The sequence below is a fragment of the Silurus meridionalis genome, chromosome 14, assembly GCF_014805685.1.
Source record: "Silurus meridionalis isolate SWU-2019-XX chromosome 14, ASM1480568v1, whole genome shotgun sequence".
NCBI lineage: Eukaryota > Metazoa > Chordata > Actinopteri > Siluriformes > Siluridae > Silurus > Silurus meridionalis.
This window is the reverse complement of record NC_060897.1, coordinates 11,958,475-11,982,727: the sequence shown is the minus strand read 5'-3', so window position 1 is coordinate 11,982,727 and position 24,253 is coordinate 11,958,475. Positions and strand designations below refer to the sequence as shown.

Sequence of the window (24,253 nt, the reverse complement as noted above, 5' to 3'; positions counted from 1 at the left end):
TAGTGTTACAATATTTTTTATGAATGCTTTATACAAATAGAAAAGGAAGCTTCTTGGTGAACATTTTGACAAATTAAAGTGACAAATTAAAGGAAAAACATTTGCATTTGTCGGATACCCATTTACAAAGTGTTTGACAATGATCTTATTTAGACATCAAGCATGCACTTTTTAAAGGAAGAATATGTATAAATTAGGTGCTAGGCCCCTATAGTGTGCCAACACATACTGTAAATGTTACCTTACTCTAGTCCAATAAAATCCATTCTTAAAGGATAATCTCTTATTTGTTATTTTGATGATGGATACTGGGGAGCACTGTCTTATACTTCAGCCCAAAAGATCCCAAAGGAGTGCAACTGGTTTGTGATTTGCTGATTTTTGAAGATCATAGGATATTTGAATTACTTTTATACTTATAAAAAAATTCCAATTGCCTTTTATTGGAAGAGACCAGAAATGTTTAATCATAGTGAAAATCTCAAAAAACTTTGTCGAAGTAAATCCTATGTCTTGTATTACCCAAAAACATAAAAGAGCCAATTCTTTTTCCAGTGTCACATCTGTATATTCCAGCCTTGCAGAGCATAACAAACCCTTATACATTTGCCCAGTATATTCCAAGTAGTGACAGATCTGTACAAGACCAGTCAGATCTGGAGGGAAGAAACATAATTTACATAGACCATTAGCATGGTTTCAGTACTAACCCATAAAAACACCCAGTCAATTAACTTCTGAAAAAGAAAAACCAGTTAACCAATTGATTGAGTTTTACAAAATTAAATTAAATTACATGCATAGAACTTTAGTAGTGTAACCTTTTTTAGAATTTGCATATTGTACTTTTCTTTAAAGGTACTGAGCACCTTCCTAACATATTGCTTTTTAAAATGCTATTATAAGGAATTAACCTACTAATTTTATGACTTCAAAATCTTTTTTATGGAAAGGACAAAAAAATGTGGTGTAATCGGATTCTTTGGTTTAACCTGAAAACAAGGAGGATTAAATTATAATCTCCTTTGCAGAGAGCAATAAGAAAGAAATGAAAAAATAGAATGGAAAATCTGCTTTTCTTTTCTGAATTCTCTTCTACATTCATGGGCCCCAGAGCCTCCTGGCTGACAGCCGTGTTGACAATGATCATTATGTTGGTCAGAGACTTGTGGCGGTGGTGCTATTGTGAAATCGGCATTCACTCCGAAGTCATTTACACTTTCATTGGCAGCTATTTAGTGGCCAGAAAGGCCTAAGACAGCAATTTGTGAATCCTGCTCAGCCAAGTAGAAGTGTGGAGCAGAAAGAAAAGGAATGGAATAAAGTCAATTAATTGTTCCCTTTCTGGGAGGGGCCCACTGACAGGATCTATAGGCTTAAATCCAGAGTTGTTCACATCTGTTTAGCCAGCATCCCTAAACCATGACTTCAGACCACCAAGTCCTGAAGAATAGACCAGTTAAGCAGTGTCTGAGCTTTCACTATCTTAGACACATTTGTATATAATTTTCTGCTAGGTCTAGTCCATTGACAGGAGGATCCCAATTACAAAGGACCCTGGTCATAAAGAGACATGGCAGAAAAGGCAGAATTAGTGCTGAAGACAGCACTGTCTGAATTTTGCTTGCTGGAACAAGACTCATTATGCAGTGGGACTTTCACCAAAAAGATATATGAGAGACAAAAGACACACTTAGACTTATGACATAAAAAAAGTGCAGCTCTATCAGACAAATCAGATAAATATAATCAATTTATCGATCAGGTAAACATGTTACTAATATAATATAATGTACTGAAATATATTCTGGTTATATAGGTGTAATATAAAGACATCAGACAAATCAGATGCACACAGATACAGTACATATATGAGAGAGATTCTATATTATTATACATTCTATAAGACATTCATATTCATATATTTCATTTCAAATAAAGAGCTGCCTTTTTGCCTTTATATAGTGCTGAATAATATTAACAATGATTTTATTACAAATAAGAACAATGACAAAAAAAATAGACGACCATATTTGATAATAAAAATAAAAACTCAAATCTCTCAGTTCATAGATAAGATTTTCTAACACATTTATACCCTGTTTACAACCATAATGATTTAATAGATATCTTCAGCAATGACATTGTAATTACATAAAGCCTAAATATTCTTGCCAAACATTAAGGCTGGCTAAAAAAACCCATATATTAACACCACATGTTAAATATCAGCTAAGACACATAGAGGTAAAAACACACACAGACATCGACCCCCACACATGCCCTTTCAAATGGTGTACCACAATTGGTATTGACGGTATTCTGTTTAACCTTTGAATGGCTCTTTGAAAGGTTTAGTAAATGGGGGGTTCCACATAAAGAACGTCTGAGTAACAAAGCTCTTCTTCAGCCAAAAAAACCCCAAAGCTTTTGCTTTATACAAATCAAAAAGAGCAAAAGCGATGATCTATCATGTCATACCTTTGGTCTGCTCAATTGTATCAAGTCCTGCTCAAATGCCCTTAAAGTTTTACAAAATTACTATGACAGAAAATCTGAACAATCTTCTGCTCAGTCTGTGGGAAAATCACATGGCAACTGATGTGCCTTCTTGGCTGAACGATAGAGGGACTGGAAGTCTTTAAATCGAGGAGCACAGCCAAGCCAAGCCTCCCCAAAGAGTTCTGATCCAGTGAAGAGGAATTGACCAGCTCCTGCTTTAACTCCACACCGCAGATGTGTGTGGATGTACCCATGCCAGGAGCCTGAGAGGCCTGGCTCTCTTTCAAACACTCCGCTTCGTTGCCGATACACTCTTCCTTTCTGCACCTCTACTAAGGAGGTCTGCCGCTCAGAATCATGAGATACATTCCTTATGAAACCACGGATAACTGGTAAAGTAAACAAATGGAACATGAATTTGAAAATGTCAGTTTTGCATACAGGACTACACTCAAGCAAACGATGAGCCACATCTCATATCTCTGTTGATATTGAAATTAAACTATAAGGAATGTATAACAGGAATTAAAAAAATTGCCTGCAGTCACTTATTTACATTTCATTTTTAATGACTAATGATGAATCCTTTACTCAGCCTTTTTTTCCAAATGCCTTCTGACCCCAGACACAGTGAGGCAAACTAAAGCCTTTTTACTCTACGCAAGCGGTTACACTTTTATTAGGCAGCTTATTTTCAATCATCAAAAAGTGTCTGAAGTCAATTTGTGATATTACGGTTCAAGGGTCAGGCTATACAATGCGTGAGTTCAAAGAAGCCGCTGCTTTTGCGCTGTTACAGGCCTTAAAGCCATGTGGCTCCTGTTGTGTATCGCCAAGCCCTCACATCTGCCAGAGCCCACTTGCTGGGAACAAATCAGGGCCTCGCCCTGCATGTAGCCATTCAAGGAATAAATTAACCTTCACATCCAAGACAGAGACTGAATTCTCTGATATATGAGGCCAACTCAAAACTGTTTATATGTGTGTGTTGAATAATATAATCCTATTACTTACTAGTGATTTTCCACAATCCATTTACCTACTAATCATACAGTTAATTATGTTCCAACTCTGGCAATACCACATTTATCATAAAAGAATCTTAGCTAGTTATTTACCAATGGCTCTATTATCATTTTGGATAAATCACATTGAACTGCTGAACAAAATGGACTACTATTTTAGGTTCACTGAAATAACCGCACTCACCAAAGTCACTGTTGCAGACGGCTTTCAGGATTTCCAATTCACTGCACGGCTGACAGGCAGCTGTGAATGCAAACAGAGAGCTTGCTTATTTGAGACAAAGTAGGAAAGACAGCATCTGATAGCCTCATCAAGTGACACAAAACATACTTTGTCAAGAGCACCAGCGTGCACCAGGAGAGAAATCAAATTACATTTTCACTCAGCATCTGCTAAAGAGGCATCCAAGGAGTCTTTAGGAATGTAAGGTATGCAGTATATAAACCCAAAAGTCAACCCTTGCCTGTTTGTGTGTGTGTGTGTGTGTGTGTGTGTGTGTGTGTGTGTGTGTGTGTGTGTGTGTGTGTGTGTGTGTGTGTGTGTGTGTGTCTGTGTCTGTGTGTGTCTGTGTAAAAAGAAAGCAGTTCGACTTTTGTCTGATCCTCTTATTGTATAGACTGCAGTCTCTCCACAATCGTGTGTCTAAAATGCGAAGTCTTCAAAGAATGTTAGTCAAGCAAACACCAGCATCTATCTTAGCTTTTGTTATGGTTTACATGCCTTCATATACACACACACAATGACTTGGTATCTGTGGAATTTAAGAAGCATTTGCTATCTTTTCATTAATTCAAGAAGACCACTGGCTTGATTTGTTTGGCAGAAATGACTGGGAATTAAACAGGAAAAACAACATATATAACTGATATGGCCAGGATCGCTGGCCAAATATGAAACGTTTCTTATTAAAGGTCTTTAAAACACAAATAAATTGAGCACACAATATTTTTAATTCAATACAATCCCATTAATAGAACAAAGTTTGAGTTCAATAATATGTTCAACATGATGCTTTCTCCTGCTGTTTTGCCTTATATCTACCCCAAAGTTAAATGTCTTGTAAATATGTATTATGAAATGCTTTGTTTTCTCATGTTATTCCTGTCAGCTGTACAAATTCTGTGTTTTTTTGGGTGACTCTTAGCATTAAGGCAATTTGACTTACAGAAGTGCCTTTTCACTAAACTGTCATTTTCCCCACATTAATTAAGGTGTAAACCCTCGTAGCTGTCAGTGGTTTTTAAAATACCCCAACCTGTCTATCTGGAATATCCATGCCGTAGACAAAGTCACTGAGATTACATCTCGATTCTAATGAAGTGTGAAGTGAAGCCTTCGACTTGCAGGATATTAATCATTGCACTGGTGCTATTTGTTAATGCATATGAAAAAATAGACTGATCAGGCATAACATTATGACCATTAAAGTGAATACTACTGATTTCATCATGGCACCTGTTAGTGGGTGAGATATTAGGCAGCATGTGAACATTTTGTCCTCAAAACTGATGTGTTAGAAGCAGGAAAAATGGGCAAGCGTAAGAAATTGGCTCATTGATGCACATGTGGAGCGACGGCTGACCCGTGTGGTCCAATCCAACAGACGAGCTACTAGAGCTCAAATTGTTAATGCTGTTAATGCTCGAAGGGTCAGGACTGTTTTGGGCAGCAAAAGGAGGACCAACACAATGTTAGGCAGGTGGTCATAATGTTATGGCTGATTGGTTAAACATAATGTTATGCCTAGTCGGTTTGTACATATATATATGTTTAAAAAGTTGACACCTTGCACTGTGCTGGTCTGGACCTCTTTGGCGCTGCTATTGTCGCGCAGGAGCTCATACCGGAATCCGACGACACTCGGACCCGCGGGAATCTGCGGACTGGCCTGAAGGAAGATGGCGACACTCTGCGCTTTGTGCGCGCGGAAGCAGCGCACCTGTTCGGGAGACTCCCCGTCCTGCAGCACGAGGTCCAGGCTCGCCGCGCGCTCCACGAACACCGCGGCGCCGCGCAAACCCCGCAGCGCTTTAACGCACACGGCCACGGGGCGCGCGCCCCACACGTTCGGCTGCAGCACGACTCGCAGAGCGTGGCGCGGGGAAAACCACGTGACCGAACCTGCAGAACAACGAAGTCGCACCTGCTGCACCGAGCCAGAGAGAGAAGAGCCAACCACACCACTGGGTATAAACAAACAAACAAACAAATATGTTCCCAGACAGCCAAATAGACAGACAGAGAGATAGAGAGAGAGAGAGAGAGAGAGAGAGAGAGAGTATGTATAATATGATGGCATTGTAGAAAATTCATACTGCACTTTATCTGTGATTAGATGATAGATAGATAGATAGATAGATAGATAGATAGATAGATAGATAGATAGATAGATAGATAGATAGATAGATGATAGATAACCAATCATACAAAAAAACGAAATAAATGCATGAATAAATAAATAAATAAATACATAAATACATAAATAAATAAATAAATAAATAAATAAATAAATAGAAAATGCCTGGCTTTGCAATAATTTTTTTTTTTAATTAGTTTAATAATTGATCATTCACTTCCAATAATCTATCATGTGACACTTTACATGATGATTTTCACTGTGTCACTCAGAGCCCAAGGGTCTTACCTTCCTCTCCAGTTGCACAAATCCGCTGTGCAGCACGTAAGAAAACACACCGTGTGCAGGTACTGCAGTATCCAGCTTCCTTTAGGTGACATGTCACTCCACATGATTGTCTGCAAAGCGGCGGTGAAACATTCTCCTGTACAGCATCAGTGCGCTGCGGATCTCTGGGATGTGCTGCACTGGGTAATGAGGTGAAGAACCTCTGTGCATAAACAGGGTTTTTCTGTAGGGCTGTGGGTTTTTTTCTCCCTGAAGAGAGGGTGAGGAGGTCGACTCCACCCTCAGGCTCTGGCATTTATTAAGTTAACACACTGTTTCTCTGGGCAGAGCCCTCGGAGTAGCTGTAAGCATTGTGCGTCAGCTCATTAGTCAGACAGGCAGACAGACTGGGTTCATTCCAGTGTATTGTCATAATCATACAAAACGTTTCACCCTAACATTGGCATCTCATGTGGGTTTATAAGACAAATCCCGACAGACTTTTGTCATCTTATGTAAATATTAATTTTATTTGGTACATGATTATAGTCAATGAATCAGTTGAGTTGTGTCATTCTGTCGTTATTATGGGTTATTATTATCGAATCAAAAATCAAGTTTTGCCATAGTCTATTGACCATGTGTTTTATATATGAATATCAGAGTATTAGATCTATAACAATGAAAAAGATTTATTATTATTTGATTAATATAATTTAGATAGATACGAGCACCATTAATTCTCAAACAGTCTTTTATCATGATTATAATCATCATCTGTCACGTGTTAAAGGATTAATTCAGCTGTCTGTGTGTGTGTGTGTGTGTGTGTGTGTGTGTGTGTGTGTGTGCGTGTGTGTGTGTGTGTGTGTGTGTGTGTGTGTGTGTGTGTGTGTGTGTGCACATTCTTTTGAAGTGAGTTCATAGCGACACCATGTGGATTTGAACAGTTTTGAAATCTCGTCTGCGGGACTAGAATTAAATCAGGATACCAATCAGATTTTGGTCGGATCTGTAACCAACATTTTCGAATGACGTAAATGAGGGGATCCTCCCAGGGCTTTTCCTTAGTAAAGTTTATTAAAAAATAAAACGACTGCTTAAGATAAGCCTCTGAGCAACACACCCTGGGGAAATAATATACGGCCGAACCAGCTTTCGACTTGCGTGCGCGCAACACACACACACACACACACAAACACACACACACACACACACACACACACATCGCGGTACCATATATCACGTATCGCGTATATGAATGGTACCAGTTTTGTTTCTTAAGATTGTATCTATTTGTGTAGTATCATTGTGTAGTGCGCCTTAAATTATCTTATAAAGGTATATTTTTTATATCCACCTTCAATTATTATTTTGAGTTTACATTTAATACTCACGTTTTCAGGTAAAATATAGACGCCAATGGCACAAAAAATAATACTAGAAGGCGAACCACATTAAGAGTTTTATATTACTATTATTTCTGAGCTTATCGCGATCCGTAAATATATTGCCCAGTATTAACCCGTGTCCAAGTTTGTTATTGATTTTATACCTTTAAAATAAGCATTTTTTCCCCCAGTACATGAGTAGTTTGAGTATATTTTAGGTTTTAATCGTGTCAGATTGTACAGCTTATATTTTATACCAAGAAGTTTCTTTAAATTCAACTTTCAATAAAAATCACTTCATGCCTGTGAATTATTGTTATTATTGTTGTTATTTTAATAAAACTGGTAGCTTGTCTTCCTTTTTTCTTTCTTTCTCACCAGGTAATGGCAGCTGCTACAAGTCAGTTTACAGAAATAGTCTCAGAGCTCATTCAAGTCTCATTATGTCTGTGTGTTTCAGTAAACTCAGGATACAGAGGGAGTTTCTTTTTCGGTCTGTGAGAAACAGTTGTTCAGTGTGTTCAACTGAAACGCACGGGGAAAAAAAATCTGCTTTATTTTATTCCTTTGTGTTATAGACCGCGTTATAGGGTTTTATCATTTAACCGTCAAACCGATTAATCGATTAGTGTTTTAAACAGAATCCTCCAGAGCTCATCGATCACCTCGACACTTAAACAAGGCGTGCTGAAGCTCGCAGCAGGAGCTGAAGTAACACAAACATTACACGTTTTCTCTAATAATAGACGCAGATTTTCCTACTGGGACACAAAAAAAAAAAACCCACCAGAATTTCCATCTCTCATGTGGCACATCCTCTTTTAAGCGCTTTTACAATTCCTTGGAAACTCGGGGAAAATTCACGCAAATTCACGACTTCGCATTGCACATTATTGATTAATACTCGATTCTCCGCGATGTTTAATAATAAATTGTATTAAATTGTACCATGAACAGAATGTGTGTTCAGTCGCAGCTTGCTTGCTTATTTGTTCATTTATTTGTCTGTTCAATGCGACCCTTCGTTTTGAAGCAATGTGTGTGTGTGGGGGGAAAAACACACAAAAATGTAATGATTAACAATGCGCTGTCTAACAAACTTATCCCATCTTATCTCAGTAGCTTCATATTGATTTAAAAACACTAACAAATGACGCTCGGGCGTGTTTTTTCTTTTTTTTTTCTTATCTAATGTAAATATTTCGTTGTTACACAACAATGGCTTGTTTTAATCCCAGGCTATAATAAAAAAATTATGCAGAGCACCCAAAAACCTTAAAGAAAATATATCGAAGAATATATATAAATGGTGACCACTTACCACTTTGGTTATTTTAAAACATATCCATTTTTACAAAATATGATCACCGCAAACGCAAGCGCACGCACCCGTTTGTTCGATAATTCATTCATGCGTGTGTATGTATAATATATATTTGGTCATCATGTAAATCCATATTTACTTTGTGCTTTAATACATGGCAATGCTAGATCTTTAAATATACACACAAACTCTATTCACACAATACAATAAAGGACATAGGGGCTATTACAGGAGGAATGATCTGCTCCCTCCTGTTTAAAAGGTGCCGTGAGTTAAGAGGCGCAGCGTCTCTACACGTGAAAACCCTACTAGCGTTATGAGCAGTACAGTACAGTACAGTAGCACGTGCTGCACGGTGCCATTACTATTTAGCACGCCAGTATGCGGTTTCGCACGTAGTCAGCGCAGTGCGTTGAGCCGGCATTGTGCGCCTAAAGCCGCACTTCCCGCACCGCAGCTGACCAAGCAAACCTCATACAAACTGATGTCTGAACATTACAGATATATTGGGAAGTAAAAAAATAAACTTAATTTTCATAGAAAATATGAATGGAAATGTATATCAGACTATTGTTGTTACATATTTACACAATTGCAAGACTTGCTATACAGTTAGTCTAGAAATTATAGAAACATATAGATTGTTAAGGGATTGATAATGTTTTGTAGCTATTTACATTGGCGGAGCAAAAAGTTCCCAAGTCATCTCTGTTCTTTGAAGAAGCCTTGGTCTGTGGTGCTCTCCTTGATAGTTACAGTCAACGCGTTGCTGGTTACATCCGTCACAATGATTTTTTCCAGGTTCATTAGGCACGGGGTCCAGGCTTCTTCATCCACACCTACAAGATTCTGTGGCACTGGAAATGTCGGAGACAAGCGATCGACAGTCAGGTCGTCAGGCCGAAAAAAACTGTTCTTGGAAAGATGTTTCCTCTTGGTGTGAAGAAATGGCGGCCTGCTTGAGAAATGCTTTTTGCCATGTCCCAAAATATCATGAGATGTTTTTCGCAGCGTGCCTCCAAGAGCAACACTGCTACTCGATCCACACCCAAGCTGTTTTGGAGGCTTATTGCTTTCTGCCTGAAACCTCCGAGATAACTGGATAACACTGCAGTTGGAAGGTTCTCCTAAATGATGAGCAGGCCTGGACATTTTAGGTGGAATAAAAGATAAATGTTCGTCTGCCCTCCTCTTAACAGATTCGGTGGGTGAGCTGGAAGGCATACTAACAGGGAAACGCAACTTCGGTTTTGGTCCTCTCTTTTTCGGGGTGTTAACGGAGTCCAGAAGGCTGTGGGTTGGAGATACAGGAGGTCGAGGTCTTCTCTCGGGCTCTGGTGATCGAACGCGGACACTTTCTCCCCTGTTGACAGTGCTGGGAGGAAAGATAGTAGGAACGACAGTTCGGAGCCCTTCTCGAGCTCGAGGCGTGACAACTGGTTCTGCAACAGGGAACGAAACTCTAATCTCTCGTGACATTTCTCTTCGGAACTGGTCGTTTTTTGCCTTGGCTTTAGCCTTTGCCTGTAATAAATTAAACAAAGATTCAGGACATATACGATTAAAGGTTTATTACCTAAACATGCAGGTAGGCAAACCGGTCCTGGTAAAGAAAAAAAAACCTATGCAGTGTCAATCCCTTTACAAAGAGCTGCCTGGAGTGAAGCAGCAGATCCCTAAAAACAGTGCCAAATCCAAATGATCCGAACAAATCGTAATTTATAAAATGACAAAATTACAACAAAATAGATTTCGCAGAGCAACTCAAGCCTAAAACCTTTACCGATAAATGATTTGCGAAGGCGTGCATTAAAGCAGAAGCTGCATTTTCTCACCTTCATTAAGAACGTTTCTGGTTTCGGACCTCTCTTTTTCGGCCCATATAACTCCCTTTCACGCTCTCTGGAAGGAAAAGCAGACAGTGACAGCTGTTCGAGACCAAACTACAGTAATAACTGATCTACAGAAAAGCTACAGGGAAGCTGCAGGAAAGTTCACTGACCTCTCCTCGAAAGCAACGAAGAGACGTTCATCCAGAATGTTTTCCTCAGGTTCCCAGGTGCTGTATCTGTAACGAAAACCCACATTAAATAAATTTATTTTGTACAACAAAAAAAAGAAGAAAGAGAACTAATAGCTAACTCATGCTAAATCACACGGTCGGTCTTCATAAACGTCGGCTATGTTTTAGCACCGAGTCCCGAAGCCCGTTAGGCACCGCTTCGGGTTCTGACCTGTTAGCATTCGGCTCGGCTCGGCTCGGCTCTTATCGTTAGCGTTTAGCGGACCAGATAAATACAAGTATCTCCGTGACACACACTGGGGTTTTTTGTGCTACTCACTTCTGAGACCAGCCTTTCCATTTCACCAGATACTCCATCCGCCCCTGCAACACAAACGCATGACAGCTAAAACACGGCCAGTCAATTAGCATGCTAGGTAGGTTTGCTAGCTAGCTAGCGTTCAACGTTTCAACTTGGCAGAGCTGCAGCACTTCACTTCACGAATCTCAAAGCTTCCTTGTTAGCCAAATGAAAAATAAAAAAAAAATGTAAAACGTGGTAAAAAGTTAGATACGTACTCTCCGTATGCGTCGCTTGATGATGGACTCGGCCGCGAAAACCCTCTCCCCGACAGCCGAAAGCTCCATGTTTACTTCTGTCCCACGGCTCTCTGCTTTTTTTTTTTTTTTTCCTCCTCCACCACAACCTCGGCCAGTATAATCACCGACAGCCCATAATAGTCGCATGAGACGTCATCACGTTCTTAAACTGTTGCCATGGGACCGGAGTCGGTGGGACCGTATTTGGCTGAATCTATTGGTCGAGACGTTGCTACGCGAATGTAGTTGCTAAGGGAGGGGTGGAGCCGCGCTGTCTGTTCGAGGAAGTGACGAACCAATAAAATTGCGTCCTGAGTCCTGACAGAAATTTGGCCGAAGTCCTCGACGTCAAATTTGATTGCTGGGCAAAGTTTAATATTATTTTCATACGGAAAAAATACAGCAGAATAAAATGAATCAGCGCTCACACAGGAGCGGGTTTGTGTGAGGCCCGTGAGCCTGTTTGTTGATCTGCAGTGCAGTTCGAGTTCACCGAGTCACTGCTCACATTTTACTCAGTAAAGGTCACTATTTCGTTTGATATGCGGTTCTGTCACCGCCTGCAGTCTCTACTGCTCCTATGTAACAGCGGGAATGTTCACAGTCTAATGCTTTAATAATAATAATAATAATAATAATAATAATAATAATAATAATATGTACATGAGTGTATGTGATCCTGCATGTAGCTGCTCGTTTAATGTGATTACATGATTATTTACAGCCTCAGATAAACACAATATATACAGATAAACCTGCACCAGATCCCCATTCCTAATTCTACTCTCTCTCTCTCTCTCTCTCTCTCTCTCTTTGTATCTATCTATCTATCTATCTATCTATCTATCTATCTATCTATCTATCTATCTATCTATCTTTCTCTCTCTCTCTTTCTCTCTCTCTCTCTATATATATATATATATATATATATAGAGAGAGAGAGAGAGAGAGAGAGAGAGAGACATATATATATATATATATATATATATATATATATATATATATATATATATATATATATATATATATATATACTGTGTGTGTGTGTGTGTGTGTGTGTGTGTGTGTATTCTTTATGCGTTCAGTACATTCTTTAAGCTCATACTATATTAGAAATTTTTTTATCACGTCATTGCTTTCAATTTTAGCATGTCGGGTTTTGAGTCTCAAGAAATTCTCAATCTATGTGACATTCAGAGACCGAGCTGAGACTTTAATCCCAGTAATGAAACCACAAGGATTCTGAACAGCAAAAAATTACACACACACACACACACACACACACACACACACACACACACACACACACACACACACACATTTATACAAACAATATAAATGAAATGGCATTTAAATAAACAGCCTTATTATATTAACGGTTTGGTCCATTGAATCCGACAACTTTAATAATGATAATAATAATAATAATAATAATAATAATAATAATAATAATAATAATAATAATAATAATAATAATAATAATAATAATTGTTTGTACATTGTAATATATTATTAAAATTTTATTAATACTAGTCATTTTATTATTATAATTTTTGTTGTTGTTGTTGCAGATGTTACTGTACTTATATTCAGAAGACATAATGAGTAAACAGCAGGCTCAGTTGTTTAAAATTAAAAGCCCGCTTTATTTCGCTAATAAAAGTTCATTTTGTTTTGAGTGCGGTTTTTTTAAAAACGTATTTGTTCCTTTTTTATTTTAGTTTATTTTCTTATTTGCATATGTTTTTTAAGATCAAAGTATTGTTTAAAGACTTTATAAATGTAATATACAGAGATGCATGACGGTTTTCTGTATATTAGGATTTAATTAATTTTTTTTCAAGTACAGCCATTAATTAGTTATAATTGAGTAATATCATAATGTCGGGACGCTGAAAAATTTAAAAACTGACTAAACCCTAGATACATTTATTCTTCCCAAACTTTATTTACTTCATTATTTTTGTTCATTTGTTTATTTGTTTATTAATTTTAAAATCAGCAGTTTTTAACTATTTATATACGTGTAAAAAATACAGTATTGAGTCGGCAAAAAGAAAACATGGTTTTCCATGAGTTTTACTAACTGTTGGTAAAATATCTGTGGTTCGACCAAATGTTTTAAATATAGCAAATTAACATTCTGTCCATAATAAACAGTCACTTGACCTGAATGACTGGTAAACAAACATCACGCTTGTTAATTTACGATTGCAGCGTATAAAAATCCAGTCGTTTTTTACAGCATAAAGCATAAATGTTTTAGCCAAAAAAATTCACCATTCATTTTTTTTATTAAGCAAAATGTCTAGTATAGATGAGAAACATGTTGCACAATCATTTTAAAATGTGTCTGAACAATTAGAAAAAAAGAGTTCTGTGAGAATCATCTATACACACAAAAACACAATACACCCAAATTTGTCAGAGATTTAATTTTCCAAGATTAAATATGAAAATGCCCTTAATGAAACAGTAGTTTAAGCTCTGAGAAGCTGAGTGACACAAAATGTGATTTTACAATAAAAGAAACAGCATATTTTTTCTAAAAAACAGTGACATTTGTTATTCCTGTTTAATATTTAGACTCATATAACGCACGTTATTAAGCGTATTTATAAAAACATGTCTAATTTGCAGTCATTTCAATCAGAATCAGAACGAGCTTTATTGCCAAGTATGTTAGAACATACAAGGAATTTGTTTTGGTGACAGAAGCGAACTGATCTGATTATGATGATTATATTTAAAGAATGCAAAAAGGTGTGAAGCCACACGGATCTTTACAATGGCGCTAAAACTAAAATACCAAACCCCCGTGCCCCAATTTTTAGTGTCTATTTTTGATTCATTTTATGTTTGCGATCAAACAGTAATTCAGATAAATCAGAGGAGTTTCTTTTATCTGCTTTTCATGCTCCGGCTGTAATATTGCAAAATAAACTTGCAAGAATTCGATAATAGAAATAGAAATCGGATTCAATGCAAATGTTTTAAAAAATAGAATTACTCCTATTTCTATTTTATTCGTAAAAAAAAAAAAAAAAAAAAAACGTCTGTAACTGTAATTAAACTCTCCTTATTCGAGAAATAAAATTGACCAGAATTTCCATAATAAATGTTGTTATATAAATAATTATAAATATTCTCAATAAAATAATAAAGAATGTGATTACTATAAAATAGACCTTTTTATTTTATTTATCTTAAAACAATACATACATATATTTTTGGCTAAAGGTCCTTTTATATATATTTTTTTACAAGCGTTCTTATTTATTTTGTATTAAATGATGTAATATTTGTTTCATTCTATGATGTCATTTATTAATACGGGTTCGTGATGGTCTTATGATTCCAATAATGAATGAGCAAATCATCTCAGAAATGTCTCAGAATCAAATCGTTTCATTTAAAGAACATGTGTTTAACCAGACACAATATTAAAAGGCGCTGATATAATAAATAATAAATAATATCCGCTTTAAACACTGTGAGCCACTGGGTATTGTCATTAAAAGTAACATGCGGTAGGCTAATAACGCATTTTATATAATAAATAAATACATGTTTACGACTAAGCAGATAGTGAATAAAGCGTAGTAATCGGTATATGAATGCTTGTACAACAGCTCTGTATTGTGTGTTATTGATTATGAAGTTTTATGAGCTCCAGTGCGAGCAGGAGAAACAAAGAAAAGAGCTGTTCGGCACAAAAGACGCCGAATCTCGTTTCTGTCGGACGATACAAGTGTGAACACAATGATGGAAACATAAGAATCGCAATGTGTGATCTGTAATATCCTGCGCGTGCAACGCGGAACGGATTAGTGTTTATTTGTGTGCGGCGGATTGTATAATCGGTTGTCTTTGAATCTTTCGGAGGATCCGCCCTCAAAAACACGGCTGCTAAAAACTGCAGCGGAATAGTTTCTAATCACAGTATAAATAAATCTGACAGTGAATTGAGGCAGCTGTTAGATTCACCTGTATCATGTATTAATACCTGTAGACTAACCGTCTTTCTAACCATCATCTGTAGAGCAGTGTTTCAGATGGCTTTCTTTCTTTCTTTCTTTCTTTCTTTCTTTCTTTCTTTCTTTCTTTCTTCCAGAAAATGAAACAAGTATCCGTAAAACAAAACTATATATATATATATATATATATATATATATATATATATATATATATATATATATATATATGTGTGTGTGTGTGTGTGTGTGTGTGTGTGTGTGTGTGTGTGTGTGTATACAATGTACATGAGTTATTAAAAGAAACCCTGAAATGTGATGCTGCTTGTGTTTGCCAAGGTGTAAAAGTACCAGGATGATAACAGGGCGATAATCACATTTTGTGGGTTATTTTACTGAATACGAAGACGTGCGGTTCTGATGCTTGTTGTAGGACATCGCCTGAGTTCATTGATGAATCTCTTCAGTGAAGGTTTGGTCTATATTTACCGCGTCGGTGCGGTCTTCAGCTGCTTGATGTCATTCCAGGTTCTTTTTTTTTGCCCCTACACACACACACACACACACACACACACACCGCGGCGTCAGCCTGGCGCGTTATTTATACAACCTCCGTTCGGTACGATGTGAATAAGCGCATGAGGAGGACAGCCATTTTCTTTTCTCCAGGCTGCGCCAACATTTTCGGCCGCTTTAAAAAATGGTTGCCCTGATTAACGTTTCGCCGACGTGAATGTGAACACTTCGTTATCCACGTCCCCGTGTGACTGCCTCAGCACGTCCCTGAGCAACGTGTACACAGAGACGTGAAGCCGTGATAAAAAAAATGGCTGAAATGTGAGAAACGGGGAGCGGAACTCGGTGAAATGGAGGTAACTTTGAAATAGCGGAGCTCTCAGTCCCCCCCTCCGTCTCTTTCCGAACCGAACCTGCGGTCCAGGAGTCACTGGTAGGTCTGGAGTGAAGCGGAAAATAAAATACACATTCCCAGAATCAGTTCACCAATTAATTCGGTTATTTATGAGCATTTCAACTGAACAAGCCACGTCCAAAATGTATTAGCGGTCCATCCCCGTTAATAACGTCGCATTTTTTTAACGTCTAACATCCGAGAAGTGTTTTTTATCTTCTGGCCAAATGAAATCGAGTTTGTGGTTATTTCTCATCCTGTCTGGGGTCTGCTGATGATTCTCCAAAAATCGAATATCCCACCTGACTAATTTGCATGTTTTCATTTCAAGGTAATTAAAATGATTCTGCCCTGGGACTTTTTTTCAATTCGTTTCCAAGGTTGGTATCTGTTTCTTCCATGTTCCTGCTCCTGCTCCTGTAAAAGTCTTTAATCAGCCTCTAACCACTGCATATATGGAATCGTTTATTTTATTTTTAATCAGCCTGAAAAGTGAAAAAAGAGACAGACTTCCTGATTTACCACTAACACTGTGGTTGATTCTTTAGGGTTTAACACGAACCGTTAATAGAGAAGCTCACAGGTTTCTTTCTGATTACTTTTTGTTGTTGTTAAATAGATCAGTTTTTATTTGACATTGTGCCCTGCTTGTATATTTGTCCATTTCTTGCAACGTAACTGCGCGCGGAAGAACCGCTGGTAACATCTGGATCAAACACGAAATCTCTGCAGAAAACCCTGGCAAGGGCTAGTTATAAGATATGCAGCAGGCTGTACATCAAACAAGGGATAAAAAAAGACATACTGAACAGCATAAAAAAATGATTGCATATTTTAAGTTTAGTTTTTGTTTCCTCTAGTTGACACCAAAACTCAAAAAAAGATAAAAAGACGATGATAATGATCACGATGAGCATTGAAACTTATTTCCTGAATTAGTTGTTGCATGCTTAGTTTTATTCTGGTACCAAGTTATTTTTATCTACATATACCAATAGATACATAGACACATATAGTCGTTTTCTACATAATTGTAGTAGTTTTGAAGAAACTCTATGTCAAATGAATATATTTGCTTCTTCATATTTACTATGGATTCCATATAGAAAAGTAGACCACCTACACAAAAAAAGAAAGAAAATCCATAGTGCTGGGTATTACATTAATAATCTTTTCCATTCAGAAATGTCACATTTCATGTGAAATGTGTCAAAAACCACACATGTATGTATTAGGTGGTGGAACATATGGTAGACATTAGGCAGTAATGCCACATTAATTACTCATGTTTGGACTGTATAGCGCATTACCACATGTGAATGATGTGAAGAGTGCGGATATCGCATTACAGACTCACTATAACTGAAGCACCTCAATGCAAATCTGTTGCAGAATGACCTTAAACAAGTCTGACTTTTGTTGCTCACATTCTTTGTAGATTTATAGTGTTAAGATTATATAGTATTTCTGGGAGGAAACTGCTGGTTTTTTTAGGTTCATATAACTCTTTTGAGTTGCAGGCCTTAGGCTTTAATTAATGAGAGGGTTTTTTGGGTGGTAAGAGGCTTTTAAATTATTGTTCAAGCAACCTGTCATGGGAACCCGTTCGCGATTGTGCTTATTTTGAACGGTGCTGCAGACACTGATAAGCGTTTGACGTGGCGTGAAGAACACTAAAATGTCAAGCTTCAGGCTACTAATAACTCAGAGTACCTTTTAAAGTTAAAGTGACGCTCCAGGCCTGGGGAATCCTCACACGCAAAATAACACACTTTCTTAGGTGTGTCCTTGTTTTTGTTTGGACAACTAAACCTGAACAGTCACATACATTTAACAGCACATTTTGTAGTAAAGACATCACACAAGTTCTGAAACATCATGACTTGATTTATTAAAATTGGGTTTTGTTCATGTATTTTTTTATATAATATTTGCAATTGTATTTTGTGTATTGGAGGGTAGTTTCTGAAATGAACATTTTTTAATAAATGTGAATAGTAGTATACTCCCTCTTTTGTCTTATTGGCAATCATTGCAGGCACATAGTTTAAGATTTGCAAAACGAAACTGTTAAATGAAACAATGACCCACCCGCACCTTTGTCTGAATAAAACTATCCACCGTTCTAAAATATCAACGATGATCAAAGTAGCAAATAATTTAAGGTCTTGTTTTTTTTTTTTTTTTTTTGGCATTGTTGCATTTGTTGTGCTTCCGGTAATCAGGCCAAATCTATTGACCAATTCCACGCCGACAGACTTGTCAGTTCCATGTATAAAGGTCCTTTATAACTGCATGAGTCATGCGTTTTAAATCAGGTCGACTCAAAAAGCCGGATACATTTACTGTCTGGATATGGTGCTGACTATGATTGTTTCACTACAATAAGCTTTGTAAAATATTGATACACTATCATTATTTATTATTTCTTTGTTCATTTAAGGCAAATTTAGACTCTAATGTTGACTACAGCATGTGAATTTTCCCATAACATATTACTTCAACTAAGTAATACACTTTAGCAGCAGTTTTACAATATTATGTGCTACAGGGTTACAAACTGTCTAAAATAAATTGTTTGGTCGTACATTATTATTAGTATGTGACACCAAAAAATATAGACAGTTAAGAAAAGAGCATGGCATAAAAAAAGGACCATTTAAGCAGTTACATAGGAAGTAGTATGTAGATGCTCAGGAAACCTTTTTATACACGGCTCACACATGACATGACGTGGTGGTGTACAAGGTAATCGCCATAAAATTGAACCATAGTATGAAAAGGAGGATCTACCCTGTTGATCGGTGTCATTCAGGCCTTCTTCAGAGAATCTTGACTGATAGCAAAGTGCAGCTTACACATTCAAAGGGTAAGTGAAGATAACCTAATGTCTGATTGATTCGATTTCAACACTGCACAGCAAGGGCCTGTATCTTTCACAAACAGACTCAACTATGCAGCAATGCAAATGTGGCTTTAAGTAAAATATACATTAAAAACCATTGCAAAACACCCTGAATATCCATTTGACGTTACAATAAGCTCAGATCTAACTGCCTAAAATGTCACTGATGCGTCTGCAAGAAAAGTGTAATCTTGTAAAACCATGTGTTTGCACTGTGTTCGCAAGGAAGTACAATCTTTAAAAGAAGATGGTTCAAACATTGCTCACACACGAAGCGCACACGACTGTAACGGCTATTTCCATTTAGTGTGCAAGGACTGGAAAGTAAGTAAGTGCTTGTTCAGTGAAGCTTGAACTACTTCTTAAGCTCAGCATGTTCTCTCATATTGATTTCTCCAGACTCTACCTGTCTTTAAACATTCAAAACACTCCATTTTAATCTGTTCATGTACAGGCCTTAACATTGAATTAAAAAAAACTACACTGCAAAAAAAACAACAAAAAAAACAGTTCCTTTCTATACATGAAAGATTATAGATACATATGTACAGAATCCTTCTAATAATTACATATCTACAAATCCATATGATTATCAGCAGTCCTCAGGGGATCAAACCAATGGCTGTTAAATGGAGACGTACTCCTTAAAGGTCACAGTCAGACAGTTTGTGGTGACATCCGTAATGATGATGTTACCTGAAAATGGCTTAAAAAAGCTGACTGGTTCTTCTGACTTTTCCGAACACTCAGGTGTGGCATCCACTGCGACGTTGGACTCTGTGGCAGCTTCTGCGTGAAGCCTAGTCCTTCCACAGCTTAAGTCGATTGGTTCATCCGGAATGGTGTCAGTAACATTGTAATTGTAGCCCCCACTTGTGATTTGGCCAGAACAGTGCAGGTCTATGGGTTCTCTCTGAGGAGAAAAAATGACCGGATTGGGAGCACTGATACTTCTGGAGCTGAAGAACTTCTTACAATTACTGTCAGCCTTGTTGGGTTCTGACAGGTTCCGTTTACGATGACTGAGATTGTGGCTGGAGTCCTTTTGCGATGGAGTGTCTTCCCCAACAGAAATGGGTGAAGAGCTCGTTTTGGAGGATGGTTGCAAAGAGTTGTTGTGTGATAAATTGATCTTATTCACCTCTTGTTCTGTTCTGTGACCTGCCTCAGTGTTCAATTTTGCTTTTGAGAGCTCAAACTTTTTGTGAGGCACTTTGTGAACAAATTCACAAGTAACACATGCACTGTCTCCTGAGTGGTTATCAGCACCATTCTCCTGCTCTGCTGTCACTTTCAGAAGACCCGCCGCGTTGCCGTTTATAGACTCCTCGGGTTGTTTTGGTTTCTCTGTTCCAGAAGAATCCCTGTTTTTTACTTTGGAAGGCTGGACACCATTATCCATGTACTTGCTCATGACAATGACAATTCGGCCATTTTTGTTTTTGTTCCTGATGATCTTCATCTTACTACTGATGCCACTGGAAAGCATGGGATCCTTTGAGGTTGTTTTTTCCATTTGGTCTTCTTTGTTAGTGGGAATAGGCAGTTGCTTAGGCTCCATAGAAAGATCTTTCACTTTATTCAAGCTACCAGTGTCCTTGTCACGTACCCATTTCTGTTGCAAGGCTGGAGGGAGGTTCCACCCTTTAATAGACGGGTCATGCCCTTTAACCTCTTTCGGCTTTGTGGTTTGCTGGTCATACATCTTAGGGTCTGGTTGGTAATGATGGTGCTTCTTGCTGTTTAGCTGATAGAAGTGCTTCTTTTTTCCATTGGTGTGAGCTTCTGCTGGGATCTCCATGTTGTTGGGCTGGTACTGGTGATGTTTTTTGCTATTGAGCTGGTAATGCTGAGGCTGTGACCGGTGCATCTGAAGAGAATCCACTTTAAACTGGTTCTCTTCATCTAGGGATGTCTCCTGAAGATCAGCAAGGATGCTGGACCTCCTTGCAAATGCCGGTAACTGAAATATAAGAATAAACCAGTAATTAATACTATATACTATATGAATACTATATTTAGCACAAATATCTGTCTTTAATTTAATGCAACAATATACACAAGGATAGGCTGCCAGAGATGAATTTTCAGAAAAATGTTTGTTCTGCAGCAGGAGTTATACATTATGCATCTATGACACTATCATTTATCTTCCAGCAGCTCAGGGCATTAGAAGAAAGGAGGGTTTTCCTGCATATGGACTCAGAGTAAGATGCAATCATGCTTAACAACAAGAAAAATATCATGGACAAACATTATCCTAATGTCTTAAATGCAACAAGGTTTAAAAAAAAGTACAATAAAAATGATCTCAGAATGAATTGAATTCAGCGAGATATTTCTTACCTGGATCAGAAGATGTTTGGGTTTGGGCCCTCTTTTACGATAACCCATCTGCTGTTCCTGTCTCTCTCTAAAATCAAACACATTATAGTTATGAGACACTGTACAAACTCTACTTTCTTCCGATAACTAATCTGAAACATTTGCCTAAAGATTAACTTGGAAACCTTTAATTATATGCAGGATAACTCCTTTCTTTACTTAATTCTTAAATGTATAACTCAGTTTAATTGTGTTTGACTTCGCAGTGTACTGCTGATATTCTTAGAAACAACATTACAAGATACAATATCTCTATCTATCCATCTATCCATCTATCTATCTATCTATAAAACATTGTTAATGATCTGTCACATATGTCCATGAGGAACTTTGATTGGGCTTGGTAACACAGATTAAAGCACTCAGTAGAGCTTTTTCCAAGACTGTTCAAAGATCTCTTTTCATGCCACATTTTCAGTGAGTTGGTATCGTGTGCACACTTAAACCCTTATTAAAATAATATCTAATAATAACTGTGGCAGTTATACCACTTGTCATACTGTCGTTACAGTTATTCCCTTCAAACAAGTCAAACATGTGTACACAAAACACTGTCAACAGTACACTTACAAGGAACACAGGTCCTGAAAAAAAAAAGCAAAAGGCTTTCTTTTGCCTAGTCATTCTCATTTTGGTAGTTCTCGTTCCCTCTAAACTGTCTTTCCAATATAAGTCTGAAAAGTTCCCTTGATCTGGTCTGCCATGTCTCCAAACTGCTAGCATGACAGTTCTCCCTTGGGAGCCATGTTAAGTTTCTCTACTGCAGTCAGAATAACAAACATGTCTTTAACTGATCCTCTTTTGTCGTCAAAGTATTATTCTACATTGTTCGACTTTTCCACATGCTTTGGAATAGCACTGGTGGAAGGATTGTTTGGTCTATAAACAATGTGAAAACGCTAAGCATGGCGCGCATCAAGGGAGGCTTTGTAGTCGTTAGGCCTCGCTGAAGGGGCTGCAATCAATCTTCCACTCCAGAGCCTGAGACAGGCTGCAGGCTGAACAGGCCCCGCCCCCCATGCCCATATAAGGACACGGGCTCAAGTTCACTTAACCCGGCTTTCACTCTCACCTGTTTTGGAAGGCGACGAGAAGACGCGGGTCGAGGATGTTCTCCTCCGGTTCCCATGTGTTATATCTGCCCAAAAAAAAAACAGGACATGGAAATCACACACAATAATTGAGCGAAAATAATATAACCAAATATCCATACTATTTTTTTTTCCAACGTATAATGACCGTAATATGAATCGCGTTCGAATCGAAAGCCTATGAAGATATCTTCATGTTGGATTATAATTGTGAATGCAATAAGCAATAGATGATCAGGAGCTGCGGGAATAATTTGTGCAGTCCCCCCCCCTCCCAAAAAAAAGGAGAAAAAAAAACGGCGTGGTGGCCATGCTGACGTCCCCGCAGGCTGGCAAGTGGATCCGCTATGCAGGAATCATTAAACTCGGATAACATGGTAGAAGGTTCGCCCCTTCTTTCAGCTTGCATGCATTACTGATGGAATCCGTGGCTCCCGTTTGAAACACACACACACACACGCTACCCTCAGATCTCGCGCGCTACGCACGCGCTACACTACACTACACTACACTACACTGTGCGCCAGATTTTCCCAAAAAAAAAACCCAACTTGAGCAAAAGGCAGTGAGTGCACATATACACCATGATCACTCACCTCGGCGACCATCCTCTCCACTTCACCAGATACTCCGTTCTTCCCTGCGATCGGAGAAGGATCGTGTTATAACACACACACACACACACACACACACACAGCACTAATGTAATCTTTTGCGCGTATCCAGATACATATTAACGCATAAAAATTTTTTTACCTTCCGTATGCGCTTCTTCTCAATGCCCTCCACCGCGAAGACATGCTCTCCGACGGCAGGTAGATCCATTTCTCGCTCCGAGGCTTGCGAAGCGAGAGCGCGATTTTTCTCTCTCTTTTTCTCCTCCTCCTCCTCCTCCTCCTTCTTTTCGCGTTCAACCGGGGATGCTTTTGCAGTAATATTTGGCGTTTTTTTTTTTTAGTCACCGTGGCTCAGATGAATTCCTTCTCCAGCCCTCCCTCTCTCTCTCTCTCTCTCTCTCTCTCTCTCTCTCTCCCTGACCCTTGCTCGTATTTCGGTCCTCGTTAACGGTAACGCAGCTGAAATCCACTCACTGCTGTTGCTACAGAAAATAGTTCGCGCAATAGCAAGGCTGCCACGTGACGTCAGAGAGAGGAGGAAGGAGGATGGGGGGTGGAGGAGGAGGATGAGGGGGGGGTGAACTGAAACCCCACGAGTGCAGGGAACCGCCGTGCTGCTGCGCACAACTGCATGACTAAATATCTTTCTGCTGCTGCTTCAGGACAATTCATCTACACACACACTTCATTACTTGTAATAGGGCTGATTAACCAGCTGCAGTTCCCCCAAAAAAAAAAAAAATTTTTTTTTAAATTCACAAACCAATATTTTATTCAGAAACACCTGATTAATTTTCATATCAGTTCAGTAAATGTTTCAACAGCAGACATGATAAACATCTTTTTTCTTTCTTTTTTTTCCCCATGCATCAGATATTTAGCAGCCATTTTAGGCTCGACTAT

The 24,253-nt window shown here is 38.2% G+C and overlaps 3 protein-coding genes across 5 annotated transcripts; all 3 read right to left on the bottom strand.

Annotated features, from left to right (window-relative positions):
* Positions 1–2,369: 2,369 nt before the first annotated feature.
* LOC124397006 (meteorin-like protein) lies at positions 2,370–6,965 on the bottom strand. Of its 2 annotated transcripts, XM_046866439.1 has the most exons (4): positions 6,173–6,965; positions 5,314–5,711; positions 3,712–3,771; positions 2,370–2,891 (listed from the first exon to the last, which is right to left on the bottom strand). In XM_046866439.1, exons 1-4 carry the CDS (start codon positions 6,274–6,276, stop codon positions 2,572–2,574), a joined length of 882 nt encoding a protein of 293 aa, XP_046722395.1. In that variant the 5' UTR covers positions 6,277–6,965; the 3' UTR covers positions 2,370–2,571. The 2 variants fall into 2 exon arrangements, with proteins under 2 accessions (XP_046722395.1, XP_046722394.1); XM_046866438.1 differs by lacking the exon at positions 6,173–6,965 and having other exon boundaries at positions 5,314–5,830.
* Positions 6,966–8,519: 1,554 nt separating this feature from the next.
* Positions 8,520–11,636, bottom strand: cbx8a (chromobox homolog 8a (Pc class homolog, Drosophila)). The gene is made up of 5 exons (XM_046866999.1): positions 11,448–11,636; positions 11,209–11,252; positions 10,869–10,934; positions 10,702–10,768; positions 8,520–10,390 (listed from the first exon to the last, which is right to left on the bottom strand). The coding sequence occupies exons 1-5, from the start codon at positions 11,613–11,615 to the stop codon at positions 9,569–9,571; spliced, it is 1,167 nt and encodes a 388-aa protein (XP_046722955.1). The 5' UTR covers positions 11,616–11,636; the 3' UTR covers positions 8,520–9,568.
* A 6,582-nt stretch (positions 11,637–18,218) lies between these two features.
* cbx4 (chromobox homolog 4 (Pc class homolog, Drosophila)) lies at positions 18,219–23,862 on the bottom strand. Of its 2 annotated transcripts, XM_046866868.1 has the most exons (5): positions 23,490–23,862; positions 23,330–23,373; positions 22,715–22,780; positions 21,604–21,670; positions 18,219–21,220 (listed from the first exon to the last, which is right to left on the bottom strand). In XM_046866868.1, exons 1-5 carry the CDS (start codon positions 23,556–23,558, stop codon positions 19,883–19,885), a joined length of 1,584 nt encoding a protein of 527 aa, XP_046722824.1. In that variant the 5' UTR covers positions 23,559–23,862; the 3' UTR covers positions 18,219–19,882. The 2 variants fall into 2 exon arrangements, with proteins under 2 accessions (XP_046722824.1, XP_046722825.1); XM_046866869.1 differs by lacking the exons at positions 22,715–22,780; positions 23,330–23,373; positions 23,490–23,862 and adding an exon at positions 22,213–22,678.
* Between the last annotated feature and the right edge of the window lie 391 nt (positions 23,863–24,253).